This window comes from Diplotaxodon limnothrissa, linkage group LG22, assembly GCF_057381915.1.
Source record: "Diplotaxodon limnothrissa isolate DT_005_m linkage group LG22, D_limnothrissa_male_GT1.1, whole genome shotgun sequence".
In the NCBI taxonomy this organism is placed as follows: Eukaryota; Metazoa; Chordata; class Actinopteri; order Cichliformes; family Cichlidae; genus Diplotaxodon; species Diplotaxodon limnothrissa.
The window spans coordinates 1224949-1251439 of record NC_140616.1 but is presented as its reverse complement, the minus strand read 5'-3'; the positions used below and the strand labels follow the sequence as shown (position 1 = coordinate 1251439).

Below are 26491 nucleotides of genomic sequence, written 5' to 3'. Positions count from 1 at the left end.
ATTCTCTACCAGACTCCGCACAGAACTTGCGCAGCATAGCTTTGAGGTTTTAATGGAATTTCTCCAGAGCACCCTGACTTTCTGGGTGATATGGACTGGATTTTACATGTTTTATCTGCAACTCATCCACAACCTGCACAAACACTTTTGAAGTAAAATTTGTTCCTCGGTCTGTTTGAATAACCTTTGGAAGCCCGAAAGTAGAGCAAAACTTAATTAGTGCTTTTATTATCGTTTTTGCTTTCAGTGTGTGTAGTGGAATTGCCTCTGGGAACCTTGTTGCTGAACACATTATTGTAAGTATGTATTGGTGTCCGGATTTAGTTTTTGGCAGGGGACCAACACAATCCAATATTACTTTTTCAAACGGCTCACCTATTACTGGAATAGGATGTAGCGGAGCAGGTGGGATTGGTCTATTAGGTTTCCCCGCCCTCTAGCAGATTATTACATGAAGGAACCTTTTAAAAACAACAAGCGCGTCCATGCTCACAGGTGTACACACGGGTGCTCACACACACAAACTACACCCTTTTTGGCTCCTACCTCAAAGCACACTGTGTTCTGTTGATCTTATGTGCTGCACAATAATGTTTAACATTTAGTATTTACTGTCATATTCCCATATATCATTGTGATGTTGTTTATTATGTTGCTCTCGTTTTCTTCTGCTTGTTTTCTTTTTTCTTTCTCAACAGGTGAAATTAAAAAAATAAAACAAAAAAACAATAACATGTAATATTTAGTATCTACTGTTATCTACTGTTATCTACTGTTATCTACTGTTAGCTAGTTTATTGTGATGGTGTTGTTTTTATTATGTTGCTCTTTGTTGTTTGTTTTCTCTTCTGGTTTTTTTCTCCACACAGGTGATCCAGGTGTTTTTCTTTCTTTCTTCCCCCCTTTCTCACCGTCTCTTCTCCCCTCCTCTCTTTTTCTTTCTCTCCCTCTCTTTCTTTCATTCTTTCTCCCTGTCCTATCCCCCAGTTATGTCTGTCCCGTCTTTAAAAAACGAAAATAAAATAAATACATAGTCATAGTCAGACGTGAACTCAAAAAACAGCTTTAATGCTGAACTCAAAGTAACAAACCTCCAAAGTACAAACATTAACGCAGGCAGGGGAAAAATCAAAGCACACAGCATAAGCAAGGGTAGATAAGAGTAGATCACAACCATGACAAACTGAAACACAGGGCTTAAATACATAGAGGGAGCAATCAGGGAATGGACAACAGGAGGGAAACACAGCTGGGGCAAATCAGAACTGACGAGACAAGGAAGCGTAAACTGAACACACTGAGATAAGACAGAGACCTTCAAAGTAAAACAGGAAACACATAACACAGACTGAACAAAGACACAGACTCACATGCAGGCACTACAACAGAGACGTGGGACCAGGGCAGACAGAGACACTGACTGGACACGGGGATATAGCAACTAAGGATTACACAGAGACAAACCATAAGACATGACTGTAACAAAAACCCAAAGACTAGAAACTGTAAATAATATAATAAACTCAAAAACCGGGTGTTACATAGATGTTTGGCACATTTGGCAGTGCACACTTGTGAGACTTGCGTTGATTGCATGGATACCCTTTCTATGGATGCCCATTATTCATATTTGTTTACAGCTTGTGTCTAAGCTCACTGTCTAGGCAGAGTGTTCTACACAGCAGATAGTGCACAGTGAGTAATACATAATTCACTCAAACATACCTCAGGTTATTCTTCTGGTGTTATTAGAATAGAATAGAATAGAATAGAATAGAATAGAATAGAATAGAATAGAATACTCCTTTACTGTCACTGTACATTTACAGCATGAATGGGGTGCAGGAGGAAAAAAATATAAATAGTACAGACATCAGGAATAAAGAGCAAACAGAAGAAATAGTCAAGAGGAATATGTACAGAATTACACATTAAAAGAAAAAGTGCTTTGAAGTAGTGCAAAAGACTTGATCTGCATGTGAGTGTCCTGAATGATGAGGGTCACTCAGACCATGGATCAGATTAGTGAGGTCGTGGGCAGGGATGGCAGTAGTGTTTGTTGACAGTCTGAATGGCCCAGAGGAAGAAGCTGTTAGTGAGTCTGGAGGTTTGGGGCCTGCCTGACTAACCAGAAGGCAGCGGGTCAAACGGGTAGTCGGCAGGCTCACCTGTGATAGCCCTGGTTTACCTGATACAGGAGGATCTGGCGAATGCCTCCAGGTGTGTCCAGGTGATACTTTTGGTTAATGACCCTCTGTGCAGCCTTCCTGTTCTCAGTCGTGGTTCCTGAACACCAAACACCAGGCAGAAGGAGAGCATGCTCTCCACTGAGGAGCGGTAAAGGCTAGCAGCAGCTTCTGGTCCAGGTTATTCTTCCTCAGGACACGGAGGAAGTGCAGCTGCTGCTGGGCCTTCGTTATCAGGCTGATGGTGTTGTGGGTCCAAGAGTGGAGTGGACCTGTCTGTGCCTCCTGAAGTCCATTATGAGTTCTTTGGTTTTAAGGACATTCAGCTTCAGGTTATTTTCTGTGCACTAGCTGGACAAGTTTTTAAAACATAAAAATAAGTTTTATAAGAAGTAACAGGCTTAGATTGTCTAAATAATTGTAATTTCTTTTTATAATTTCTGTTTTCAACTCCTTTTTCAGGAGAGAATTTCAGCGTTCTCACACAGCAATGGAAGCACAAGCTAAATAACTGAGGTCCTAAAATTGGTCCTTCCAGCACTCTAACTGTACAGACGTGTTCATTTGGACACAATGAATGCGATCAGCTAATTAAGATCCAATTACTGAACTGATTTACAGAGTCAACTGCTTTACACAAGACCAAAACTACTGCACCCACGATCCCTCCTTTATCAAAGTCCCAACTTTGATAAAGGAGGGATAAAGTAACAACATGCAGTTTCGGTCGAATGCTCTAAATCCAGACAGGGTTTGTCTTTCTGTATGTTCTTTCAGCTGCTTGCTTTACTTTTTCAATAACCTCAGAAAAGCCCAGGTAAAATCACTAAATGTTTGTTTCCAGCTTTATATACTGGAGGAACAACTACTCTAAATAGCTTCACTTATAATTTGAGTGGCAACTGCCAAAAGAGGATCTTTTGTCTTTGAGTTCTTCAGTAATGTAATAATTGCAGGTACAGCATCTTATATATGTATATGATGCTGTACCTTGCACTGAAGTTTGAAGTTATTCTAACATATGGAACAGCAGTAAAAACAGCATTTCAGAAAAACTAGCTGAGCAGGTTTAATCTGGCCGGTCTCCAAATCTTCAGTAATATGAGGAGCGGTTACTGAAGCGTGACACTGAAGCTGCTTCTAGTTACATAAACTTTCAGCCACACCTCAGAGTTTAGTCTACGCATTAACAGCTGCTTGGAATTAGCAGCTTAAGCATTTTCCTCACGGTAGACTCGAGGTGGTTGAGTCTTCACTGAAGAATGCCACACGACTAAGCTGTAGTGCCTTTTCACTGTGCAATACTTTGTTAATATCCAACAGTACAATAGACTTCAATACGTGAAATGTGCCATTCCCTTGTGTTCTTATTCCTATTTATTCTATTTATCCCTGATAAAGTAAAATCAAAATGTACCATTACATTAAGAGGAGCAAAATGAAATCAAAATAGGGAAATTGTGTATGAAGAACATGACTGATAACTGTTGTGTCTTAAGTTTTGTTATAACACAGATTGCATTACAAGGGGGGAAATTGAGTTTTAAAATGAAGGTTTTGTTTCTAGGCAGCTCTGAATGGAGTCAGGAGTTTAAAAGATTTAACATGATGATTGAACTGATTTTATTTCTGAACACAGGTTTGGAGGTCCAGAGGACGGGTACTCAGAGAGGAGAATTGCTGAGGGTTTTTTAGATTATTTTGGATTTAATTTGAAATAAGGGGCTTTATAATCATTTTATGACTTTTGGGGTGTTTTGATAATTTAGATACGGTAAAACAGGCTGTTACGGCCGAGACCGTTTTGGACGAGTGACAGGACTCAAACGCAGGACGCCGAACAGCTCGTAAGTAGATTTTAAGAATAAAGTTTAATATTTCCACAAATATTCATAAACAAAAGGTGAGAGTAGACAAGTACGACGTTCCACCACTGAAACTAAGTAATGATCTGGTCCGGGTCAGAGAGGACAGCTATTCCAGGGATTGGACTGGAAAGCAAGTCACATTTGATCCAGGAAAAGGTCGGGGTCACTGTAACAGAGTGCAGATGTTCAGATACGGATAAGGAGACATATGAATATGTTGCTGATTCAGAATCCTCCTTCGTACTGCGTACTTGCCAAAGGAGGTCGGAGATGACGTAGAGGGGTGAGTAGTCCGGGTGTGAAATCCAAAAAACTCCTGGCGTGGAGGCAGAGAGGCAGGTAGGTAATTTGGGTAATAGCCTGTGGGACTGCCAGATGGTCCAGCATCCAAGTAGGTGCTCTTCGACAGGGGTTGACAGTTGGGTGTAGCTAAGAGAGAGGCGCACAAAAGACAAACATACAGTGAGGCAAGGTGATTCACAAAATACATAGGGAATGATGGTGGTGGCCTGCACTGACTGATGTTAGCAGAGAATCTGGCGAAGAGAGATTGAGAACGCTGGCCTTATGAGTCCCTGGCTAAATTACCCACAGGTGTAAGCGATCAGCAAAAACACTGAGGCCCCTCCCCGGGGTGGAGACGCCGGCTCGGAGGGAGACACACTGGCACACACCCGGACCATGAAAGAGGCAGAAATTGTTATTTTCATTTTTAAGCTAAAGGATTAAAATGAACTGAATCCTGTTCATAATAAGTTGAATACCAATCTTAAAGGGAAACTGTGGGACAGCTTGAATAAAACATATGCTTTGTAGAAAGGAAAATTTTTGGAGTAAAAATGTTTGATTTCTTTTTGATTTCTAGAATAAGCGGTTATCATGCACACTTACAGTCACAGACATGACATAGATTAGTTTCTGGGGTAAAGATGAAAAACAGTTTGCTTTGTCTTTGCTTAGCAAGAAGTAATGCAGAAGGTGTGGAAATAGGCCTGCTCTGAATAGGTCGACAGGAAGGATATGAAGACTGAGACAGAAAAATGTGGGTGAGCTTGCAACTGAATGTGCGCCTGCAAAATAACATTTTTTTTTATTTTTGTACAGGATGTTTATGATCAGATAAGAGAAGAAGAGAGCTTCTTAAAATTGTGTCAAAAGTGTCGCTTAACCAAATGAATAACATTGAAGATTATTTATGTATAAATGATTTTTTATACACACATTGCAATCGTGCTCATAGGAGTTGTCACTCGGTAAAGTGAAGGTCAAAAACGTCGTTCAGCGTGACTGACTGAACTGATATATTGTAGGGAGGACCCTGAGTGCCGATGGATGAATGCCAACATGCTTATACACATAATGAGGCTGATCCTTTTGATTAGAGAGTCCCGAACATGATAGGTTGAACCAAGTTTGAAGAATTAAGAGAACAATTGATGAACATAATAGGTTATGGAGGCGTAGCAGGGAAAGTGTTTGTTTATTCTTTACAGGAGATTCCAGAACCAGAGCAAAACCATGGCGAGAATCCAGGAACCAACCAGAGGAAGGGGGACCCCGAAAAGAAGCACAGCACAGAGAACCACAGTACCAGCAAATGTGTTGTTTAAGAGACTAAAAGCTTGTTAGACACAGGTTGAATGTGCGCGTAAAAGTAATGAAGAGTAATGAGAGGGACTTTAGGAATAGTTTGCAGGATTTCTATGTTATGTAAATTGCCCAAGAATAGTGTTAAGACCGGATATATGTTACCCCTAGAGGGGGTGAAAACCAGGAGTAAATTTTACATTTTAACTCTATAGAGGCCTTTTAATAGGATAAAGTTAATTATACATGATTGGATTTTATAGTGAGCATTGAGGGAAGTCAGAAGTGCGGTTAAATTGTGACTCTGGGGTCAAAAGCGGATGGTAGGAAGAGAAGCAACGATAGCTCACAGCCCAGCGTAAACGCGAGGTGCTGTATAAGGGCGTGATTTATTTGTTTGATTTATTTGTTGTGGATACAAGTAACTACGCCATAGTAATAAGGGAACATTGAAAGGGTTGGGCAATTGAAAGGTTTCATTTTTGATATGATTTCTTTTGTTATATTTTAGCTATTATTCTCACATGAAAGTAAACTTAATGGGAGAAATTAGGAATTATGTTTCTGGTTTCTTGGGAAACACGAAAGGGGAAACTGTTGGGATTTAAATATACAATCTGAATGCTTATTTGCTGATTATATGTATAAGAGAGGCCCAACTCTGAGTACAGTCTGTGCCAAAAGTACTAACAGGAAACTGCGTGCTTTTGCAGAGAAAATAGGAGCTGCAGCCAGAAAGTGAAACTAAGCAGAGTCTTTGATCGAAACTCAAAGTGTGTGTGACGTCTAGAGGAAGTATATAAATAACTAGGCTTCCTGTTTGTGCTTCAGACCTGAGCTTGTGTGTTCGTGTGTTCAGGTCTCCGTTCCCGGGAATGTAAAATAAAGATCATTTTTTGAGTTTGACCACTTTGAGTCTTTCTTGGCCACCAGAAGAATTAAAAGAACGAGATTTAATAATACTCTGTATTTATATATGTGTATATATGGTATATGGTACATGACTTTTCTTTTTATGTCAGGATGTCATGTTGAGGCTTGTTGTTTCTGTGTGACATTGACGACACGCCTCACAAACTAGAACAGCCTTTATTAAATCCATATATAACGACTGAATGGAGGCTGGAGTGGATACTAATCATCATTGTGCTTTTACTTAACAAATGAGTCACCTGAACATAAAACATCTTCATTAAACATTAATAAATATTTATGTATTTTATGAGAGCTAGAAGAAAGAAGGGTGGAACTTCAATACTGTCCTGGATGCATGCCGACTATAGTTTATGGCCAAAGACTGTGTGTATTTAATGCCAGTTTAGGTTCATTCTTGAATAAATTATTGTGCTTTTAAATTTCCAACAACATCTTCCTGGAAGGTTTAAACTCACTCACAAAAGTGAAGAACATTTCTGTGCATTGGGTGTGTTGCTGCTTAAATGCATCATCAGACATGCAATAAACTGTAATAGACTGTGCTGTCAGTCAGCTTGTTGGTATTTACCAGGAGATTAAAAAAAGCTCCTGGTTCTGATCACTGACGCCAGCAGCTGCTGCACACATGAATCACCTCTGTGCAATATTTAGCAAAGACTTCCTGCAAAACATTTCCTGTAAAAGTAACTTATGTTGACTGAAGCTTACCTATCAAACTGGTGAAGAAAGTCAGTCATAAACAAGAAAAGAAATTCTGGAGTACCACTGTAAAATTCTTCAAACACAAAATAAATAGTTCAAATAAAGTCGTTTTTGCAATATTTTGAAATATTACTATAAACATATTTATGAACTGACACAATTGTGTTTTCCATTGTGAAGCTTTTATTGGTGTGTGTGCTCACATGTTAGATTTACAAGACGGTGTGATTTTTTCATATTGCTATCACCAAATATATCGGTCCGAAATTACAGATCCGGATTCTTTTTGATGGGAAGAAACACTAGTGAAAGTTATTTTCTGAATTATAATTAGAGGATATTTGGAAACTCCAGCATTTTGCTATATTTGGATTTGACTGTATTTTTGCTTTTCTCGTACAATTTGTCATATTGGCTCAATCGATGATGAAAGTTAAACATTAAAGTTTTCTATATGCTTTCTTTCGCAGTAGTGTAAAACTCAAATACAGACCACTCAAAAAGGTCCAAAATTGAACAAATGTTTAAAATCATTTGCTGCCGACAGAAATGATGAGCTAATGGAAGTGGACTGATAAATGAAATGGATGCATGGCTGATAGACACTGCTCGCTGCTGAATAAAAATGATTGTGGTATGGCAGTATGGCTAAACAGGTGTTGTCTCAAAGCACAGGAAGAATTGTAACAAAATCTTAAACTATCACCTATCTGGGGTTTTGGACGGTTAATTATTAGAGTAAAATGATAAGCTGAATGTTACCAAGGTCCAATTCACAATGGGTTCAACATGTGAACATGAAATGTGTTGTGGAGTTTTGAGTCCGTCTGACAGAGTTCTGGCTCCACCACTCACAGACTACGTGGTGCTGAAGTTTTAAATCAGAGTAATGCTTTCTTGTTCTTTCCAGTCTGCCTACATTAGGCTACCTGAATGCAGATTTCACTTCAAGGTTGTGTGGTAAAAGTGTCATGGCTGACTGGTAGTTTCAGCTGCAGAGAGAAACTGTGATGTTTTATGAGCCAGCGACATGTGATAACATCAGCATCCAGATAAATATGTGCAGGTGGAGTAATGGTAGATATCGTCCTGGTTAAAGGTGTGTGCAGACACAGCTTGAATGCAAGTGTCTCTGCTTTTGTCCTCCTGAAGCAGCCAACAACACTGACTGTTGCAGTGCTGTTTCACACATGCTCTGTGACATTTTTCAGAAGTGACCTGCTACATTTTACCGCTGTGACTGTGAACAGGTTCAGTCCTCTAATTAGAATTCTCGTACCTGCAGTAAGATTCGTATTGGTCTTCTTTGAGGTCTCGTTTATTTAAGGGGAAAAGTTGTGTCAGTTACCTGTTGCATTAAAGTGTGATGACAACAGGTCCTGACCAAATGTCCATATGTGGCGCAGTGGGAGTGAGACGCAAAGTTTCTGCTTACATCACATTCTTCTGCACCTCTGTGGTTGTAAAAGCAGCTGTATGTGAGTGTCAACTGTTAGTTGTGTTAGATTACCACTGTCAAGTTTAATAATCAAATTGGATATTTGAGTTGATTGTTTACATTACAAGGAGATATCAGACCCCATAAAACCACAGTCATATACTCTGGATTATCAGAATCACTCATTTTTATCCTTATCTACTCTTTTTTGTCTCTGTGTGTTTATATACCACTGCAGCATGTCACTCAATTTTCTCCCACAGTTTGTGTTTACCTGTTTTGTCTTTTTCTGGGTGGTGTTATTTTTTTTCTCCTTAGCTTTCCTCATGTTGTGCATTTTCCATTATTATACCTCTCTGACCTGTCTTCCCCATGTGATGTTTTCGTGCAATGTATGTATGGTCAGAGGGTATGATGGCGCCGCCATTGCGTGCAAATGGTCGGCAGCCTTAACATGAAATTTCCCACTCGTGGGACTAATAAAGGCATCTCATCTCGTCTCATCTCATCTTCCAAATACTGCAGGGTCTTTAATTTACAACAGGAAACATGATGAAATAACTATTGTGATTTGCAGCAATATAAACAAAGCTGAATATAACTCAGTATTAACACTGACTATTGTAGAGAAATGATTATTATGAGAAATTATTCTCATCTTTAAAAAGTCAGGAGACACTTATTAATCAGTGCAAAAAGACTTTATTTATGATAAGCTCAGTGTTGAGATTGTAGACATCACTATATTTTTAATATCAGTCCTCTGATCACACAAGTTTGGAACACACAAACATCAGGAAAACATTTAACAACTTCTCTCTGATAGATATAAATAAATAAAACCATAATAAATAAGAATAAATATATGATTAAACATTTGGTTACTTAAACATTTCAAATCGTCACAGGTACTTCAGTTTGTTGCTTCATTTGGAGGATGTGAACTTAAGAAATGTTAAAAACATGATCTGAGTACATGTGACGACAGAGCCAGAACTACTGTAAGGAAGCTGATGTTGTTGAGAATAGCAGAGGAGGTGGTTGTTGCTGTCGCTGCAGTTATGGTTGTTGAAGCAGCTGTAGTTGTTGTCGCTGCAGTTTTGGTTGTTGTTGGAACAGCTGTGGTTGTTGTTGCTGCAGTTGTGATTGTTGTTGGAACAGCTGTGGTTGTTGGAGCAGCTGTGGTTGTTGTCGCTGCAGTTGTGGTTGTTGTTGGAACAGCTGTGGTTGTTGTCGCTGCAGTTGTGGTTGTTGTTGGAACAGCTGTGGTTGTTGGAGCAGCTGTGGTTGTTGTCGCTGCAGTTGTGGTTGTTGTTGGAACAGCTGTGGTTGTTGTCACTGCAGATGTGGTTGTTGTCGCTACAACTGTGGTTGTTGTTGGAGCAGCTGTGGTTGTTGTCCCTGCAGCTGTGGTTGTTGTTGGAGCAGCTGTGGTTGTTGTTGGTGCAGCTGTAGTTGTTGTCGGTGCAGCTGTGGTTGTTGTCGCTGCAGTTGTGGTTGTTGTTGTCGCAGCTGTAGTTGTTGTCGGTGCAGCTGTGGTTGTTGTTGGAGCAGCTGTGGTTGTTGTTGGAGCAGATGTGGTTGTTATTGGAGCAGCTGTGGTTGTTGTTGTCGCAGCTGTAGTTGTTGTCGGTGCAGTTGTGGTTGTCGTTGGAACAGCTGTGGTTGTTGTTGGAGCAGATGTGGTTGTTATTGGAGCAGCTGTGGTTGTTGTTGGAACAGCTGTAGTTGTTGTCGCTGCAACTGTAGTTGTTGTTGGAGCAGCTGTGGTTGTTGTTGTCGCAGCTGTAGTTGTTGTCGGTGCAGTTGTGGTTGTTGTTGGAGCAGCTGTGGTTGTTTTTGCTGCAGCTGTGGTTGTTGTTGGAACAGCTGTAGTTGTTGTTGGAACAGCTGTAGTTGTTGTCGGTGCAGCTGTGGTTGTTGTTGGAGCAGCTGTAGTTGTTGTCGCTGCAGCTGTGGTTGTTGTCGCTGCAGTTGTGGTTGTTGTCGCTGCAGATGTGGTTGTTGTCGCTGCAGTTGTGGTTGTTGTCGCTGCAGATGTGGTTGTTGTTGGAGCAGCTGTGGTTGTTGTCGCAGCAGTTGTGGTTGTTGTTGGAGCAGCTGTGGTTGTTGTCGCTGCAGTTGTGGTTGTTGTTGGAGCAGCTGTGGTTGTTGTCACTGCAGATGTGGTTGTTGTCGCTGCAACTGTGGTTGTTGTTGGAGCAGCTGTAGTTGTTGTTCGAGCAGATGTGGTTGTTGTCGCTACAACTGTGGTTGTTGTTGGAGCAGCTGTGGTTGTTGTCCCTGCAGCTGTGGTTGTTGTTGGAGCAGCTGTGGTTGTTGTTGGTGCAGCTGTGGTTGTTGTTGGAGCAGCTGTGTTTGTTGTTGGAACAGCTGTAGTTGTTGTCGCTGCAACTGTAGTTGTTGTTGGAGCAGCTGTGGTTGTTGTTGTCGCAGCTGTACTTGTTGTCGGTGCAGCTGTAGTTGTTGTCGCTGCAACTGTAGTTGTTGTTGGAGCAGCTGTGGTTGTTGTTGTCGCAGCTGTAGTTGTTGTCGGTGCAGTTGTGGTTGTTGTTGGAGCAGCTGTAGTTGTTGTCGCTGCAGCTGTGGTTGTTGTTGGAACAGCTGTGGTTGTTGTTGCAGCAGTTGTGGTTGTTGTTGGAGCAGCTGTGGTTGTTGTCGCAGCAGTTGTGGTTGTTGTTGGAGCAGCTGTAGTTGTTGGAGCAGCTGTGGTTGTTGTCGCAGCAGTTGTGGTTGTTGTTGGAGCAGTTTTGGTTGTTGTCGCAGCAGTTGTGGTTGTTGTTGGTGCAGCTGTGGTTGTTGTCGCTGCAGATGTGGTTGTTGTTGCTGCAGCTGTGGTTGTTGTTGCTGCAGCTGTGGTTGTTGTCGCTGCAGATGTGGTTGTTGTTGGAACAGCTGTGGTTGTTGTCACTGCAGATGTGGTTGTTGTTGCTGCAGCTGTGGTTGTTGTTGCTGCAGCTGTGGTTGTTGTCGCTGCAGATGTGGTTGTTGTTGGAACAGCTGTGGTTGTTGTCACTGCAGTTGTGATTGTTGTTGGAACAGCTGTGGTTGTTTGAACAGCTGTGGTTGTTGTCGCTGCAGTTGTGGTTGTTGTTGGAACAGCTGTGGTTGTTGTCACTGCAGATGTGGTTGTTGTCGCTGCAACTGTGGTTGTTGTTGGAGCAGCTGTAGTTGTTGTTCGAGCAGATGTGGTTGTTGTCGCTACAACTGTGGTTGTTGTTGGAGCAGCTGTGGTTGTTGTCCCTGCAGCTGTGGTTGTTGTTGGAGCAGCTGTGGTTGTTGTTGGTGCAGCTGTGGTTGTTGTTGGAGCAGCTGTGTTTGTTGTTGGTGCAGCTGTGGTTGTTGTTGGAGCAGCTGTGTTTGTTGTTGGAACAGCTGTAGTTGTTGTCGCTGCAACTGTAGTTGTTGTTGGAGCAGCTGTGGTTGTTGTTGTCGCAGCTGTACTTGTTGTCGGTGCAGCTGTAGTTGTTGTCGCTGCAACTGTAGTTGTTGTTGGAGCAGCTGTGGTTGTTGTTGTCGCAGCTGTAGTTGTTGTCGGTGCAGTTGTGGTTGTTGTTGGAGCAGCTGTAGTTGTTGTCGCTGCAGCTGTGGTTGTTGTTGGAACAGCTGTGGTTGTTGTTGCAGCAGTTGTGGTTGTTGTTGGAGCAGCTGTGGTTGTTGTCGCAGCAGTTGTGGTTGTTGTTGGAGCAGCTGTAGTTGTTGGAGCAGCTGTGGTTGTTGTCGCAGCAGTTGTGGTTGTTGTTGGAGCAGTTTTGGTTGTTGTCGCAGCAGTTGTGGTTGTTGTTGGTGCAGCTGTGGTTGTTGTCGCTGCAGATGTGGTTGTTGTTGCTGCAGCTGTGGTTGTTGTTGCTGCAGCTGTGGTTGTTGTCGCTGCAGATGTGGTTGTTGTCGCTGCGTTGCAGCAGGCTGTGTAGAGAATCTTACATCATTTTCATATTTCATCACATTAACCACATCTTTATGAATAGGAAATTCTTTGACAAATCAAATTTTTTCCTACCAATAACAAGAAGAACGATGACAAACATCTTTGCGATCATGGTGATGCTGTTTTTCTGCTCCTGTCTCTGAAAATAAAAATTCACTGTGGTTATTATGATTTAAAGAAAGCATTATTCCTACAATTGCCTTAATTAAGCTTTCTAAAGTTATCTTGAAAAGAAGTTTGAGATCTAAAACCCATAATATAAAAAAGTTCCTATTCAATTACATAATTTAAAATATAGATTTTTTTTCTATAGTACTGTCTTTGTGATAGTCCACATCTCTCAACGAGGTGCTTGTACACATGTAGTTTGAAGCAAAAGCAACAAGAAGAAATTAAGAAATCATGAAGGAAAGGCTCTGACTATCATGACCTCATTGTTCCTGACTGTAAATCAGAGCAAAAGTCACCACTTCATGTTTATAGTGTTAATCAACTCCAATATTGACATATAATCACTCACCCATTAAATCAATCTATCTATCTATCTATCTATCTATCTATCTATCTATCTATCTATCTATCTATCTATCTATCTATCTATCTATCTATCTATCTATCTATCTATCTACCTGTGTGTGTGTGTGAATGTGTCATATATTATTTATCAAGGGTAATAGCAAAAAACAAAACAAAAACAGAAGCATTAAAAAAACCTTCAGAACTTTAAGATAAACACAACCCAACACAACAAATTGCTGCCTAAATTACACCATATGTTGCCAAAAGATCATTTCCAGAAATAAATCTATCAATTCATCTTAAATTCACATGTAGATGTCAGATATATATTTAATATTAGGGTTACTTACATAGTATTTCTTTGCTTGTAAGTCGTCCACTGCAGTGAAAGAAAGTGATGTTCTCTGACTTCATCTCCTCTTTTTATAATCAGCCAACATGAACCTGAGGACAAATATGTGCAGGTGGAGTAATGGTAGTTATCGTCATGGTTTAAGGTGTGTGCACTAAACTTTTATTTACCTGCATCTCTCTCCTATTGTCCTCCTGAAACAGTCATCACTTTAATTTTAGCACTTACACACACACAGACACACACACACACACACACACATATTTGTGACATGTTTTGACGTGAGCTTCGACATTTTCTCTGTGTGACTATGACTACATTTATGTGATTGTATCTTTATGGCTACATTAGGACTCTATGTGGTCCATAAAAGATGACCATTTTGGATAATAAAATCTGACAGAAGAAAACAAATATTCGGTGATTAGTTTTGGATTAACTAAATCTCACAACTGGCTGACTAGATTTAGACGGAGAATCAACATTTACAGGTTGGTGGTGCTCGGTGGGCAGTCAGCGTCCACATCAAAATAACTCTGATTTCTCTCTTTTTTGTCTTTTCTTTTACACACATTCTAAATATTACTGGTTCATTTACTTGAAATGAAGAAGTTTTCATCAATGGAAATAAGAAGTCAGTTTTAACATCATGAAGACCCTGGAAAGGCTCATCCTGGACCAGCTGCGACCCATAGTAAGACCACATCTGGATCCCCTTCAGTTCGCTTATCAGCCTCGTCTCGGAACAGAGGACGCCATCATCTACCTGCTCAATCGTGTCTACACCCATCTGGACCAGCCGGCGAGCACTGTGAGGGTCATGTTTTTTGACTTTTCCAGTGCTTTCAACACCATCAGGCCGACCCTCCTGGGTGATAAGTTAGCAGCGATGCAGGTGGATGCTTCTCTGGTGTCCTGGATTGTTGATTACCTGACAGGAAGACCACAATATGTACGTCTCCCACAGTGTGTGTCTGACAAGGTGATCAGCAACACAGGGGCACCACAGGGGACTGTCCTCTCCCCCTTCCTCTTCACCCTCTACACCACAGACTTCAGCCACTGCACAGAGACCTCCATCTTCAGAAGTTTTCTGATGACTCTGCGGTGGTTGGATGCATCAGCAGGGATGATGAGACAGAGTACCGGGCTGTGGTCGACTCCTTTGTCACGTGGTGTGAGCAGAATCATCTGCAGCTCAACGTGGCAAAGACCAAGGAACTGATCGTGGACTTCAGGAAGACCAGGAAACACTTGACCCCTGTTTCAATCCAGGGGGTCAGTGTTGACATTGTGGAGGACTATAAATACCTTGGAGTACACATTGACAATAAACTGGACTGGGCTAAAAACACCACAGCACTTTACAGGAAGGGCCAGAGTCGTCTCTATTTTTTGAGGCGACTGAGGTCCTTCAACATCTGCCAGAAAATGCTGAGGATTTTCTATGAGTCTGTTGTGGCCAGTGCGATCCTCTATGCTGTTGCATGCTGGGGGAGCAGGCTGAGGGTCGCAGATGCCAACAGACTTAATAAACTGATCCGTAAGGCCAGCAATGTTGTGGGGATGGAGCTGGACTCCCTCAAGGTGGTGTCGGAGAGGCGGATGCTGTCCAAGATAAAGACAATGTTGGATAACACCTCCCACCCACTCCATGACATGTTGGTCAGTCACAGGAGCTCGTTCAGTGAGAGACTGAGATTACCGAAAAGCACCACTGAACGACACAGGAAATCATTCCTGCCTGTGGCCATCTCCCTGTACAACGCATCCACTTAACACACTGTTTGCTGCTACAACTACACATGTTTCTTTTCCAACTATTTATTTATAAGTGACTTATGTATGTATGTATGTATATATATGTATATATTGTACTATTCTTAGTTAGCGTATTGTCTGTCTTGTCTTAATGTTGGTTTAAAATGGAGCACTGTAACAAAAAATAATTTCCCCCAGGGATCAATAAAGTATTCTGATTCTGATTCTGATTCTGATTAAAGGCATTCTTGCGAGTTGGGAGCTTGCTTTCATTTTCTTCTTGCAACACTTAATGCAGGAAGTCATTCATCAGTTATCAGAGACACAAGGTGAGACCCGACTAAAAGACACTTACACACTTGTGCTGTAATAAATTGAATATAGCCACCGAGTACCGCTGGCCATGATTAAAAATGCAGGTTTAATGCATTTCAGCATTATGTTCACTTTTCAGACCTGACTGGGTTCATCTTTTGCACCTTCAAATCTTCAAATATACACAGGTATCAAAAAGTGAGAGTAAAGGATGCTTACAGTCTTTAAAGGTGTAAACTTTTATTTCTTTGAGCCTAAAACAACACCAGTGTGAATCAGTCACTTTATGTAAATAGTTTATTTGTAAAGACTTTAGATATACACATCCTTCATTGATCGCACGAGGGTTTATTTTTTTCTGTAACAGCAGCATGATAAAGAGTAAAAAAAGTGCAGCTGCAATAAACCACATATTATCAACACAGTTAAAATAATAGTACCACAGATGCCCAGTAAGTGTCTTATACTGTAACACAGGTCAGGGATTTATATATATATATATATATACACAACATATTTCTGCTTTGTTGAACTTGTTTTATGAATCTTGCTGATCTGGTGCAACTCTGGAAATTAATTGATGCAGATTTGTTCATTCATTTATTCTGAAGTTATTCCAACACATGGATTTTCTTTTAGTTCTTTGGAGATATGCATATGAACAGCAGCACACACAGCAGTTTATAAAATATAGCTGAGCAGGTTTGATCCCGGCCTTTCTCTGTCGCACAATCAGTCATAAGAGGTGTGGTTATTGAAGCTGCTTCTAGTTGCATAAACTTGCAGCCACACCTCATAGTTTAGTCTCCTGTGCGTTAACAGATGTTGAGAATTAACATTCATTGTTTCTGTACTGAGGTCCAAAAACAGCTTAAAGCATTTCCCAGCATGTACTTGAGATGGTTGAGCCTTCACTGAGGAATGCCACATATCCGTCAAACAGGAGACAACACGTCACACGAAAACCTGTCCTGTGTGACCTTCAGTTCTGTGATGATGCATTTCTATGTTGTGATACAACATGATGTAGGAAAATGGAGATTCTGTTAGGCAACAACACAACAAAACTAATATCACAACACACACGTATGTACATTATGAACTGGAAAAAGTCCCTAGATCTTCAACTGAGGCATCTACAACACAAATAATAACACGTCTTGACCCACATCGAGATGTCCGGTCTGTCTCTGGGGCTCCTGAGTGCCCGTTGGGCCACAAGGGGGTGAGGGAGGATGGCGTGCAGTTGATACAGTTTGGGTGGATGTTTGCAGTGACTTATCTCAAACTTACACCAGCCTGGGATCTGTGTGTAGTCTTGGGAAGTCCAACAGGTAGCCAGGGAGTGCTCCACTCTCCCTGTGGTAGGATTTAGGAAATAGGGGTGCTTACTAGCGCTCTCTTTCTGAGGGTAGTCCTCTACCTCCTGGCCATCCCATGCCTTCTCCTCTCGAGGCTTCCTGTGACAACACATTATTCACACAGGCAGGGTCTTGGGGGGGGGGGGGGGGGGGGGGGTGCCTTTATATGGCACCTTACAGCATATATAACTTGTATACAAATGTATATAGCTGTGTGTCTTTTATCTTTTATTCTAAAGTAATTTTAATGTAAAGAATCTACATACTGCTAATGGAGAGATGCCAAACTGCCTTTCATTGTTGTTGTAACAGTGACAATAAAGATCTATCTTTTCTATCTGATTTTATCTTAGCTGGCTGTGCTGTGCGGCCATTTGTTGCTCCTTTTTAATTACGCTATAGCCATTACATCTCTTGACATAGCAACATACACGTAGGATCTTGGGGGCAGGTGCGTTACCCAGGATAGGCGGGGATATTGTCCCTGCTGCTCGCTGCTGGTTGTTGTTTCATTTGTTATTTAAGATATCTCAGGGATAAAATGTGTTGTCAAACTTCTGTGCACTAACAGAAAGGAGAGTTTCACTGGTCTGGCCCACATAGACTCAAAATGAGGTGAGTGTGTTTGGAGATGTAAAATGAGTTTGACCTCGCTGCCGTAAACCCAACAACAAGTCAATGTTTGGGTCAAGTGTAATTTTGGTGGTGTTTTCACTATAGTCAAACCTTGTATTCTAATGAACTGCTAGAGACTGAATTGGAGTAGCATGATCTTTGGTGACTTCTTGATGTTAATGCTCAGAGCTTTTCAGTTTTCATGAAAAGTCTTGATTCTTTGCTGGTAGCATTAAATAAGCAACAGGCGATGTACGTGAGATTTCTGTTGTGGATTTCAAAGGACACACAACTACATGACATATCAGACGATGTCTTCCCGGGACAGGAAGTGACCACCAGCCTACTTCAACTGCAGCACACTTCAACGTGCGCTGATGTGCAAGTTCCCCATCATCACTGCTGGCAGCTTTAATTTATTTTACTTTTCAAATGAACTCTACCTTACGTGACTTTAATCTTCAGGACAGGTCGTCATGTTGAGCCTTGTATTGTCTGTGTGACATTGTGAACACACCTCACACACTAGAACAGCCGTTATTAAATCCATATATAAAGACTGAATGGATGCTGGAGTGGATACTAATTGTCATGGTTCTGGGTCAGTTTTGACACAGTATTTTGAGATGTTTTGGTTTGATTTTGTATTATGGATTATTTTCTGATTCTCTTGTTGTGCTTTGTTGATTATTATTAGAATTCTATGTTTCAGGTCATTCTGGTTGAGGGGTCAGTTCTTAGGTTCAGTTTCGATGCCCTCATTTTTCTGCATGTTTAGTTCAGTGTCTAGTCTGCGTCTTTGTGTTGTTATTTCCTGTTTCCTGTTTTATTGTGAAGGTCCGTGTTTTATGTGAGCGTATTCAGTTTTGCCTCCCATGTCTCATCTCGTCAATTACTTCCAGCTGTGTTCCCCACCTGTGTGTAATCTCCTTGTGTTCTTCTGTGTGTATTTAAATCATGTCTTCTTATGTTGTAGTCGCTGGTCTGTCTGTGAATCTACCGTGTTTCATCCACGTGTTCTCCCTGCTGTCTACCGTCATATGCCTCTGCTCAACCTCCTCCATGTTCGTGTTCATGTCTAGTAGTTTAGTTTTCCCAGTTCAGATTATCTTTAGTTCCGTTTGCCGTTTTCCACTTGTGTTTTATTTTTTACAATAAACGTCCTTCGCACCTCCACGAGTGCCTACAATTGGATCCTCCTTTATTTTTCTCCACACGGCTCATCCCATTTGCCGTGACAGTATTGACCCGCCAGATTATGGATCCAGCGGCATTCGCCCCACAGAAGGAGCTTCGGGAGCTCATAATCGACTCTGCTTCAAGGTTGAAATTTCCCACTCGTGGGACTAATAAAGGCATCTCATCTCGTCTCATCTCATCTTCCAAATACTGCAGGGTCTTTAATTTACAACAGGAAACATGATGAAATAACTATTGTGATTTGCAGAAATATAAACAAAGCTGAATATAACTCAGTATTAACACTGACTATTGTAGAGAAATGATTATTATGAGAAATTATTCTCATCTTTAAAAAGTCAGGAGACACTTATTAATCAGTGCAAAAAGACTTTATTTATGATAAGCTCAGTGTTGAGATTGTAGACATCACTATATTTTTAATATCAGTCCTCTGATCACACAAGTTTGGAACACACAAACATCAGGAAAACATTTAACAACTTTTCTCTGATAGATATAAATAAATAAATAAAACCACAATAAATAAGAATAAATATATGATTAAACATTTGGTTACTTAAACATTTCAAATCGTCACAGGTACTTCAGTTTGTTGCTTCATTTGGAGGATGTGAACTTAAGAAATGTTAAAAACATGATCTGAGTACATGTGACGACAGAGCCAGAACTACTGTAAGGAAGCTGATGTTGTTGAGAATAGCAGAGGAGGTGGTTGTTGCTGTCGCTGCAGTTATGGTTGTTGAAGCAGCTGTAGTTGTTGTCGCGACAGTTGTGGTTGTTGTTGCTGGTGTTGTTGTTGTTGTTGCTGCTGTTGTGGTTGTTGTTGAAGCAGCTGCAGTTGTTGTCGCGGCAGTTGTGGTTATTGTCGGAACAGCTGTAGTTGTTGTCGCTGCAGTTGTGATTGTTGTTGGAGCAGCTGTGGTTGTTGTTGCTGCAGTTGTGGTTGTTGTTGGAGCAGCTGTGGTTGTTGTTGCTGCAGTTGTGGTTGTTGTTGGAGCAGCTGTGGTTGTTGTCGCTGCAGTTGTGATTGTTGTTGGAACAGCTGTAGTTGTTGCCGCTGCAGTTGTGATTGTTGTTGGAGCAGCTGTGGTTGTTGTTGCTGCAGTTGTGATTGTTGTTGGAGCAGCTGTGGTTGTTGTCGCTGCAGTTGTGATTGTTGTTGGAGCAGCTGTGGTTGTTGTCGCTGCAGTTGTGATTGTTGTTGGAACAGCTGTGGTTGTTGTCGCTGCAGTTGTGGTTGTTGTTGGAACAGCTGTGGTTGTTGTCACTGCAGATGTGGTTGTTGTCGCTGCAACTGTGGTTGTTGGAGCAGCTGTGGTTGTTGTCCCTGCAGCCGTGGTTGTTGTTGGAGCAGCTGTGGTTGTTGTCGCTGCAGTTGTGGTTGTTGTTGGAGCAGCTGTAGTTGTTGTCGGTACAGATGTGGTTGTTGTTGAAGCAGCTGTGGTTGTTGTCGCAGCAGTTGTGGTTGTTGTTGGAGTAGCTGTGGTTGTTGTCGCAGCAGTTGTGGTTGTTGTTGGAACAGTTGTGGTTGTTGTTGGAGTAGCTGTGGTTGTTGTCGCAGCAGTTGTGGTTGTTGTTGGAGCAGCTGTGGTTGTTGTCGCTGCAGTTGTGGTTGTTGTTGGAACAGCTGTGGTTGTTGTCGCAGCAGTTGTGGTTGTTGTTGGAGCAGCTGTGGTTGTTGTCGCAGCAGTTGTGGTTGTTGTTGGAGTAGCTGTGGTTGTTGTCGCAGCAGTTGTGGTTGTTGTTGGAGCAGCTGTGGTTGTTGTCGCAGCAGTTGTGGTTGTTGTTGGAGCAGCTGTGGTTGTTGTCGCAGCAGTTGTGGTTGTTGTTGGAGCAGCTGTGGTTGTTGTCGCAGCAGTTGTGGTTGTTGTTGGAACAGCTGTGGTTGTTGTCGCTGCAGATGTGGTTGTTGTCAGGGCAGCTGTGGTTGTTGTTGGAACAGCTGTGGTTGTTGTCGCAGCAGTTGTGGTTGTTGTTGGAGCAGCTGTGGTTGTTGTCGCAGCAGTTGTGGTTGTTGTTGGAGCAGCTGTGGTTGTTGTTGCAGCAGTTGTGGTTGTTGTTGGAGCAGTTTTGGTTGTTGTGGCAGCAGTTGTGGTTGTTGTTGGAGCAGCTGTGGTTGTTGTCGCAGCAGTTGTGGTTGTTGTTGGAGCAGTTTTGGTTGTTGTCGCAGCACTTGTGGTTGTTGTTGGTGCAGCTGTGGTTGTTGTTGCTGCAGCTGTGGTTGTTGTCGCTGCAGATGTGGTTGTTGTCGCTGCAGATGTGGTTGTTGTCGCTGCAGATGTGGTTGTTGTCGCTGCGTTGCAGCAGGCTGTGTAGAGAATCTTACATCATTTTCATATTTCATCACATTAACCACATCTTTATGAATAGGAAATTCTTTGACAAATCAAATTTTTTCCTACCAATAACAAGAAGAACGATGACAAACATCTTTGCGATCATGGTGATGCTGTTTTTCTGCTCCTGTCTCTGAAAATAAAAATTCACTGTGGTTATTATGATTTAAAGAAAGCATTATTCCTACAATTGCCTTAATTAAGCTTTCTAAAGTTATCTTGAAAAGAAGTTTGAGATCTAAAACTCATAATATAAAAAAGTTCCTATTCAATTACATAATTTAAAATATAGATTTTTTTTCTATAGTACTGTCTTTGTGATAGTCCACATCTCTCAACGAGGTGCTTGTACACATGTAGTTTGAAGCAAAAGCAACAAGAAGAAATTAAGAAATCATGAAGGAAAGGCTCTGACTATCATGACCTCATTGTTCCTGACTGTAAATCAGAGCAAAAGTCACCACTTCATGTTTATAGTGTTAATCAACTCCAATATTGACATATAATCACTCACCCATTAAATCTATCTATCTATCTATCTATCTATCTATCTATCTCTCTATCTCTCTATCTATCTATCTATCTATCTATCTATCTATCTATCTATCTATCTATCTGTGTGTGTGTGTGTGTGTGTGTGTGTGTGTGTGTGTGTGTGTGTGTGTGTGTGAATGTGTCATATATTATTTATCAAGGGTAATAGCAAAAAACAAAACAAAAACAGAAGCATAAAAAAACCTTCAGAACTTTAAGATAAACACAACCCAACACAACAAATTGCTGCCTAAATTACACCATATGTTGCCAAAGAAACTGATGGACATTATGGACAATGCTGGGCATCCTCTGCACACGGCCATAAACAACCAGAGGAGTCTGTTCAGTGACAGGTTGCTTCTCCCCAAGACAAGAACTAACAGACTTAAAAACTCCTTTGTCCCACACGCCATCAGACTGTTTAACTCCTCTCTGGAGGGGAGAGGGAGGGGAAACAGGAGGACAAAGGAGGGGGGAACAACTAAGCTGTAGTGCCTCTTCACCTCACTGTGCAATACCTTTGTTAATAGTCAACGGTGCAATAGACCTCAATACTTGAAATGTGCAATTCACTTGTATTTTTATTTTTTATTTTTTATTCCTATTTATTCTATTTATCCCCTTCGTATATTTTATTTATATTGTCTCTGTATTTATATATATATGTGTGTGTGTGTGTGTGTATATATATATATAATATTCTGTAACTCTGTAACTTCTGTCGGTGCTGTGCTTTTTTGGAAATCGAATTTCCCAGAGGAACCCACCCGAGGGATTAATAAAGTTCTATCTTATCTTATCTTATCTTATCTTATATGTTGCCAAAAGATCATTTCCAGAAATAAATCTATCAATTCATCTTAAATTCACATGTAGATGTCAGATATATATTTAATATTAGGGTTACTTACATAGTATTTCTTTGCTTGTAAGTCGTCCACTGCAGTGAAAGAAAGTGATGTTCTCTGACTTCATCTCCTCTTTTTATAATCAGCCAACATGAACCTGAGGACAAATATGTGCAGGTGGAGTAATGGTAGTTATCGTCATGGTTTAAGGTGTGTGCACTAAACTTTTATTTACCTGCATCTCTCTCCTATTGTCCTCCTGAAACAGTCATCACTTTAATTTTAGCACTTACACACACACAGACACACACACACACATATTTGTGACATGTTTTGACGTGAGCTTCGACATTTTCTCTGTGTGACTATGACTACATTTATGTGATTGTATCTTTATGGCTACATTAGGACTCTATGTGGTCCATAAAAGATGACCATTTTGGATAATAAAATCTGACAGAAGAAAACAAATATTCGGTGATTAGTTTTGGATTAACTAAATCTCACAACTGGCTGACTAGATTTAGACGGAGAATCAACATTTACAGGTTGGTGGTGCTCGGTGGGCAGTCAGCGTCCACATCAAAATAACTCTGATTTCTCTCTTTTTAGTAGAACCATATTTTAAAATTATTCTTTGATTATTCGTCTTCTTGATTCATAACCAAAAAACATGTTCATTTAAACATTATCTCACGAAATTGAGTTCACCCCTCACATTTTTGTAAATATTTTTTTACATCATTTCATGGGACAACATTGATGATATGACACTTTGATAAAATGTAAAGTAGTCAGTTTACAGCTTGATTAACATTGCAAATGTGCTGTCCCCTCTAAATAACTCAACACACAGCCATTATTGCCTAAAATACTTGCAACAAAAGTGTGTACACCCTTAAATGAAAATGTTCAAATTGTGGTTCAGATGGAGTCAAGAATGTTTTGCGGCAACCAGGTGAGGAGCACAAAGACAAGTGTGTCTTTCAAGCATGGTGGTGGGATGTTATTGTTTGGGGCTGCATGACTGCTGCTGGCACTGTAGAATTAATTGACGGAACCATGAAGGCCAACATGTACTGTGACCAGAGATGGGCAGCAGAAAAAAGTAATCGGATTACAGTAACGTGTTACTTGCGACGGTCGTGGCAACAGCTGTGTGCAGACCAAATATCGATAATATAATGAGTGCGGAGAGAGTATGAGCGTGTAGCATTTAAAGTGTGGAAGTACTGACCTTACTTTGAGTTTGATTTCATAAAAAGTGACAAAAACATTAGTGTCCACTGTACAGCGCATGGGAAGAAAACTTCTTTTACAGTGAAAACAACCCCTAAACCTCTGAGCAAGCACCAAGTGTGCTGCCACAGGAATGTGAAATCCACAGAGAAACTCGCGGATTCTTCCACTGACCACTGCAACACACCTGCACCAGGGTAAACCTCCGCCTGCCTCACTCCTGCTATACAGGTGAAAATAGAGCAACAGGACCGCTGAGTCTTTGACTTTATTTATTTTCTGCTGTGTTTTACTTGCATCTATTTGAAAGACTGAGTGTAAACACAAAAAATATTTTATTTTATGTGCTGGAATGTGCAGAAAATAGGTTTAAATGTTAAACATATTTCTTCCAGTCAGAGAATGTCTTGATGCATAAAATTAAAAGATTAAAACTAATAAAATAATTTTTAAAAAGAGACTTTTTCATTTGATTACATTTTATATGATGGATTACGTAGAAAACATAGAATTGGGCTGAAAGATCTATCGCTTTATCACCTGTTCAGGTTGTAAATCATGGTTTTAAAAACTAACTACATAACTAAGTAACTAATTACTTTTGAAAATAAGTAATCAGTAAAGTAATGGGATTACTTTTGGGGGAAGTAATCAGTAATTAGTTACTGATTACTTTTTTCAAGTAACTTGACCAACACTGACTGTGACATACTGAAGCAGAGCATGATCCCCTCCCTTCAGAGACTGGGCCACAGGACAGTTCTCCCACATGATACCAACCCCAAACACATCTCCAACAAGACCAGTGGCTTGCTGAGTAAACTGAGGGTAAAGGTACTTGACTGGCCAAGCATATATGAACATATATACACATATTTTTATCCTTTAAGCTCGGGTCCTCTACCAGAGGCCTGGGAGCTTGAGGGTCCTGTTCCCAGGACAGTTTTCTTCTGGACAGAGATCTCCAATGTTGTTCCTGGGAACTGCTGCCTGCTGGAACCACTCGCCTAGCTTGGGAGTCACCGCACCTAGTGCTCCGATCACCACTCGGACCACTGTCACCTTCACCCTCCACATCTTCTGCTAGCATCTTGCTGGATTGTCTCAGGGGCATCTTTACACAGCCTGCACCTGGGGTCTTGCCTTGTGTGACAGACCCCAGCCTCTATGGATCTTGTGCACAGGGTCGTCTGCAGTACGGGGGCCCCACAGGGAACGGTTCTGGCTCCGTTCCTCTTCACCATCTACACTGCAGACTTCTCCCACAATTCCACCCAGTGCTTCCTGCAGAAGTTCTCTGATGACTCTGCAATAGTCGGCCTCATCACTGATGGGGACGACAAGGAGTACAGAGGTCTGACCCAAGACTTTGTGGACTGGTGCCAGCTGAACTACCTCCAGATCAACGCCAGTAAAACCAAGGAACTGGTGGTAGACTTCCACAGGCACAAGCATTCTCCACTGCAACCACTGAACATCCAGGGTATGGACATTGAGGCTGTGGACAGCTACAGGTACCTCGGTGTTCATCTGAACAACAGACTGGACTGGACTCATAACTCAGACGCCCTCTACAGGAAAGGGCAGAGCAGGCTGTACCTGCTGCGGAGACTCAGGTCGTTTGGAGTGGAGGGCCCACTCCTGAAGACCTTCTATGACTCTGTGGTGGCTTCTGCTATCTTTTATGGTGTGGTCTGCTGGGGCGGCAGCATCTCTGCTGGGGACAGGAAGAGACTGAACAGGGTGATCCGAAGGGCCAGCTCTGTTCTAGGATGCCCTCTGGACCCAGTGGAGGTGGTGAGTGACAGGAGAACGGCGGCTAAGCTGTCATCCCTGTTGGACAACGTCTCCCACCCCATGCAGCAGACTGTGACAGCACTGAGCAGCTCCTTCAGTGGGAGACTGCGGCACCCACGGTGTGGGACGGAGAGATTTCGCAGGTCTTTCCTCCCCACTGCTGTCAGACTCCACAACAAAGACTTTAACTGATCAAGCACACACATCCACACATGTGCAATAATACTAAGTGCAATAATCCTTTCTGTCATCGTTGTATTTTTACTCAGTTGTATATAGTATTTGTATTTGTATTCTATTTTTTATCTTATTGTATATTTATTTTATTTTATTCTACTGTATATAGTATTTTATTTTATTCTATTCTGTACAGTTGTGTACTGTATTTATTCTTATTGTATTCTAATTTTTGCCTCATAACTTTTGCACTGTCCACTTCCTGCTGTGACAAAACAAATTCCTCTATCTGCTGGTGGTACATATTGTGTTTCGCTAAGCAGGTGGTCGGTTATGACCATCATTCTGATGGACTCATGGATTTTCATTGTTTCATCCTCGACTGTGGTGCCGACACTCACCAGTCCCCTGCCACCTTCTTCCGCTTAGTGTACAGTGTCAGGGTGCTGGACTTGGGGTGAAATCCTCCACGCATAGTCAGGAGCTTCCTCGTCGTGATGTCGGTGGTAACCAGCTATGGAGGGTCCAGGTTGCAAGCTTCGCCAAGATCCTATCTTTCAGGTCAGTTCTTCTCGCACTCAATGATTCTTGGTAGGTACCAAGCCCCAAGTGCACTCTCAACATCTCCCACCTGACCTGTCATCTTGGCTCCCCCATTGTGTTGTAGCTCATCAATCTTGAACCATGAAAGCAGTTAAAAACTTTTTACAGCGTATTTTTATGTATCTGAGGGCTTGTTTTGAATATGCTGTTGGTGTTGATCATTGTTAATATTAAGACTTTTCT

The 26491-nt window shown here is 41.4% G+C and overlaps 2 protein-coding genes across 2 annotated transcripts; both read right to left on the bottom strand.

Moving 5' to 3' along the window:
- Positions 1 to 9643: 9643 nt before the first annotated feature.
- On the bottom strand, positions 9644 to 12830 carry LOC146609081 (uncharacterized). The gene is made up of 5 exons (XM_085346881.1): positions 12718 to 12830; positions 12214 to 12623; positions 11531 to 12108; positions 10597 to 11407; positions 9644 to 10347 (listed from the first exon to the last, which is right to left on the bottom strand). Exons 1-5 carry the CDS (start codon positions 12828 to 12830, stop codon positions 9644 to 9646), a joined length of 2616 nt encoding a protein of 871 aa, XP_085203007.1.
- A 6538-nt stretch (positions 12831 to 19368) lies between these two features.
- On the bottom strand, positions 19369 to 21286 carry LOC146609080 (uncharacterized). Its single transcript, XM_085346906.1, has 2 exons — positions 21174 to 21286; positions 19369 to 21079 (listed from the first exon to the last, which is right to left on the bottom strand). The coding sequence occupies exons 1-2, from the start codon at positions 21284 to 21286 to the stop codon at positions 19369 to 19371; spliced, it is 1824 nt and encodes a 607-aa protein (XP_085203032.1).
- Positions 21287 to 26491: the final 5205 nt, after the last annotated feature.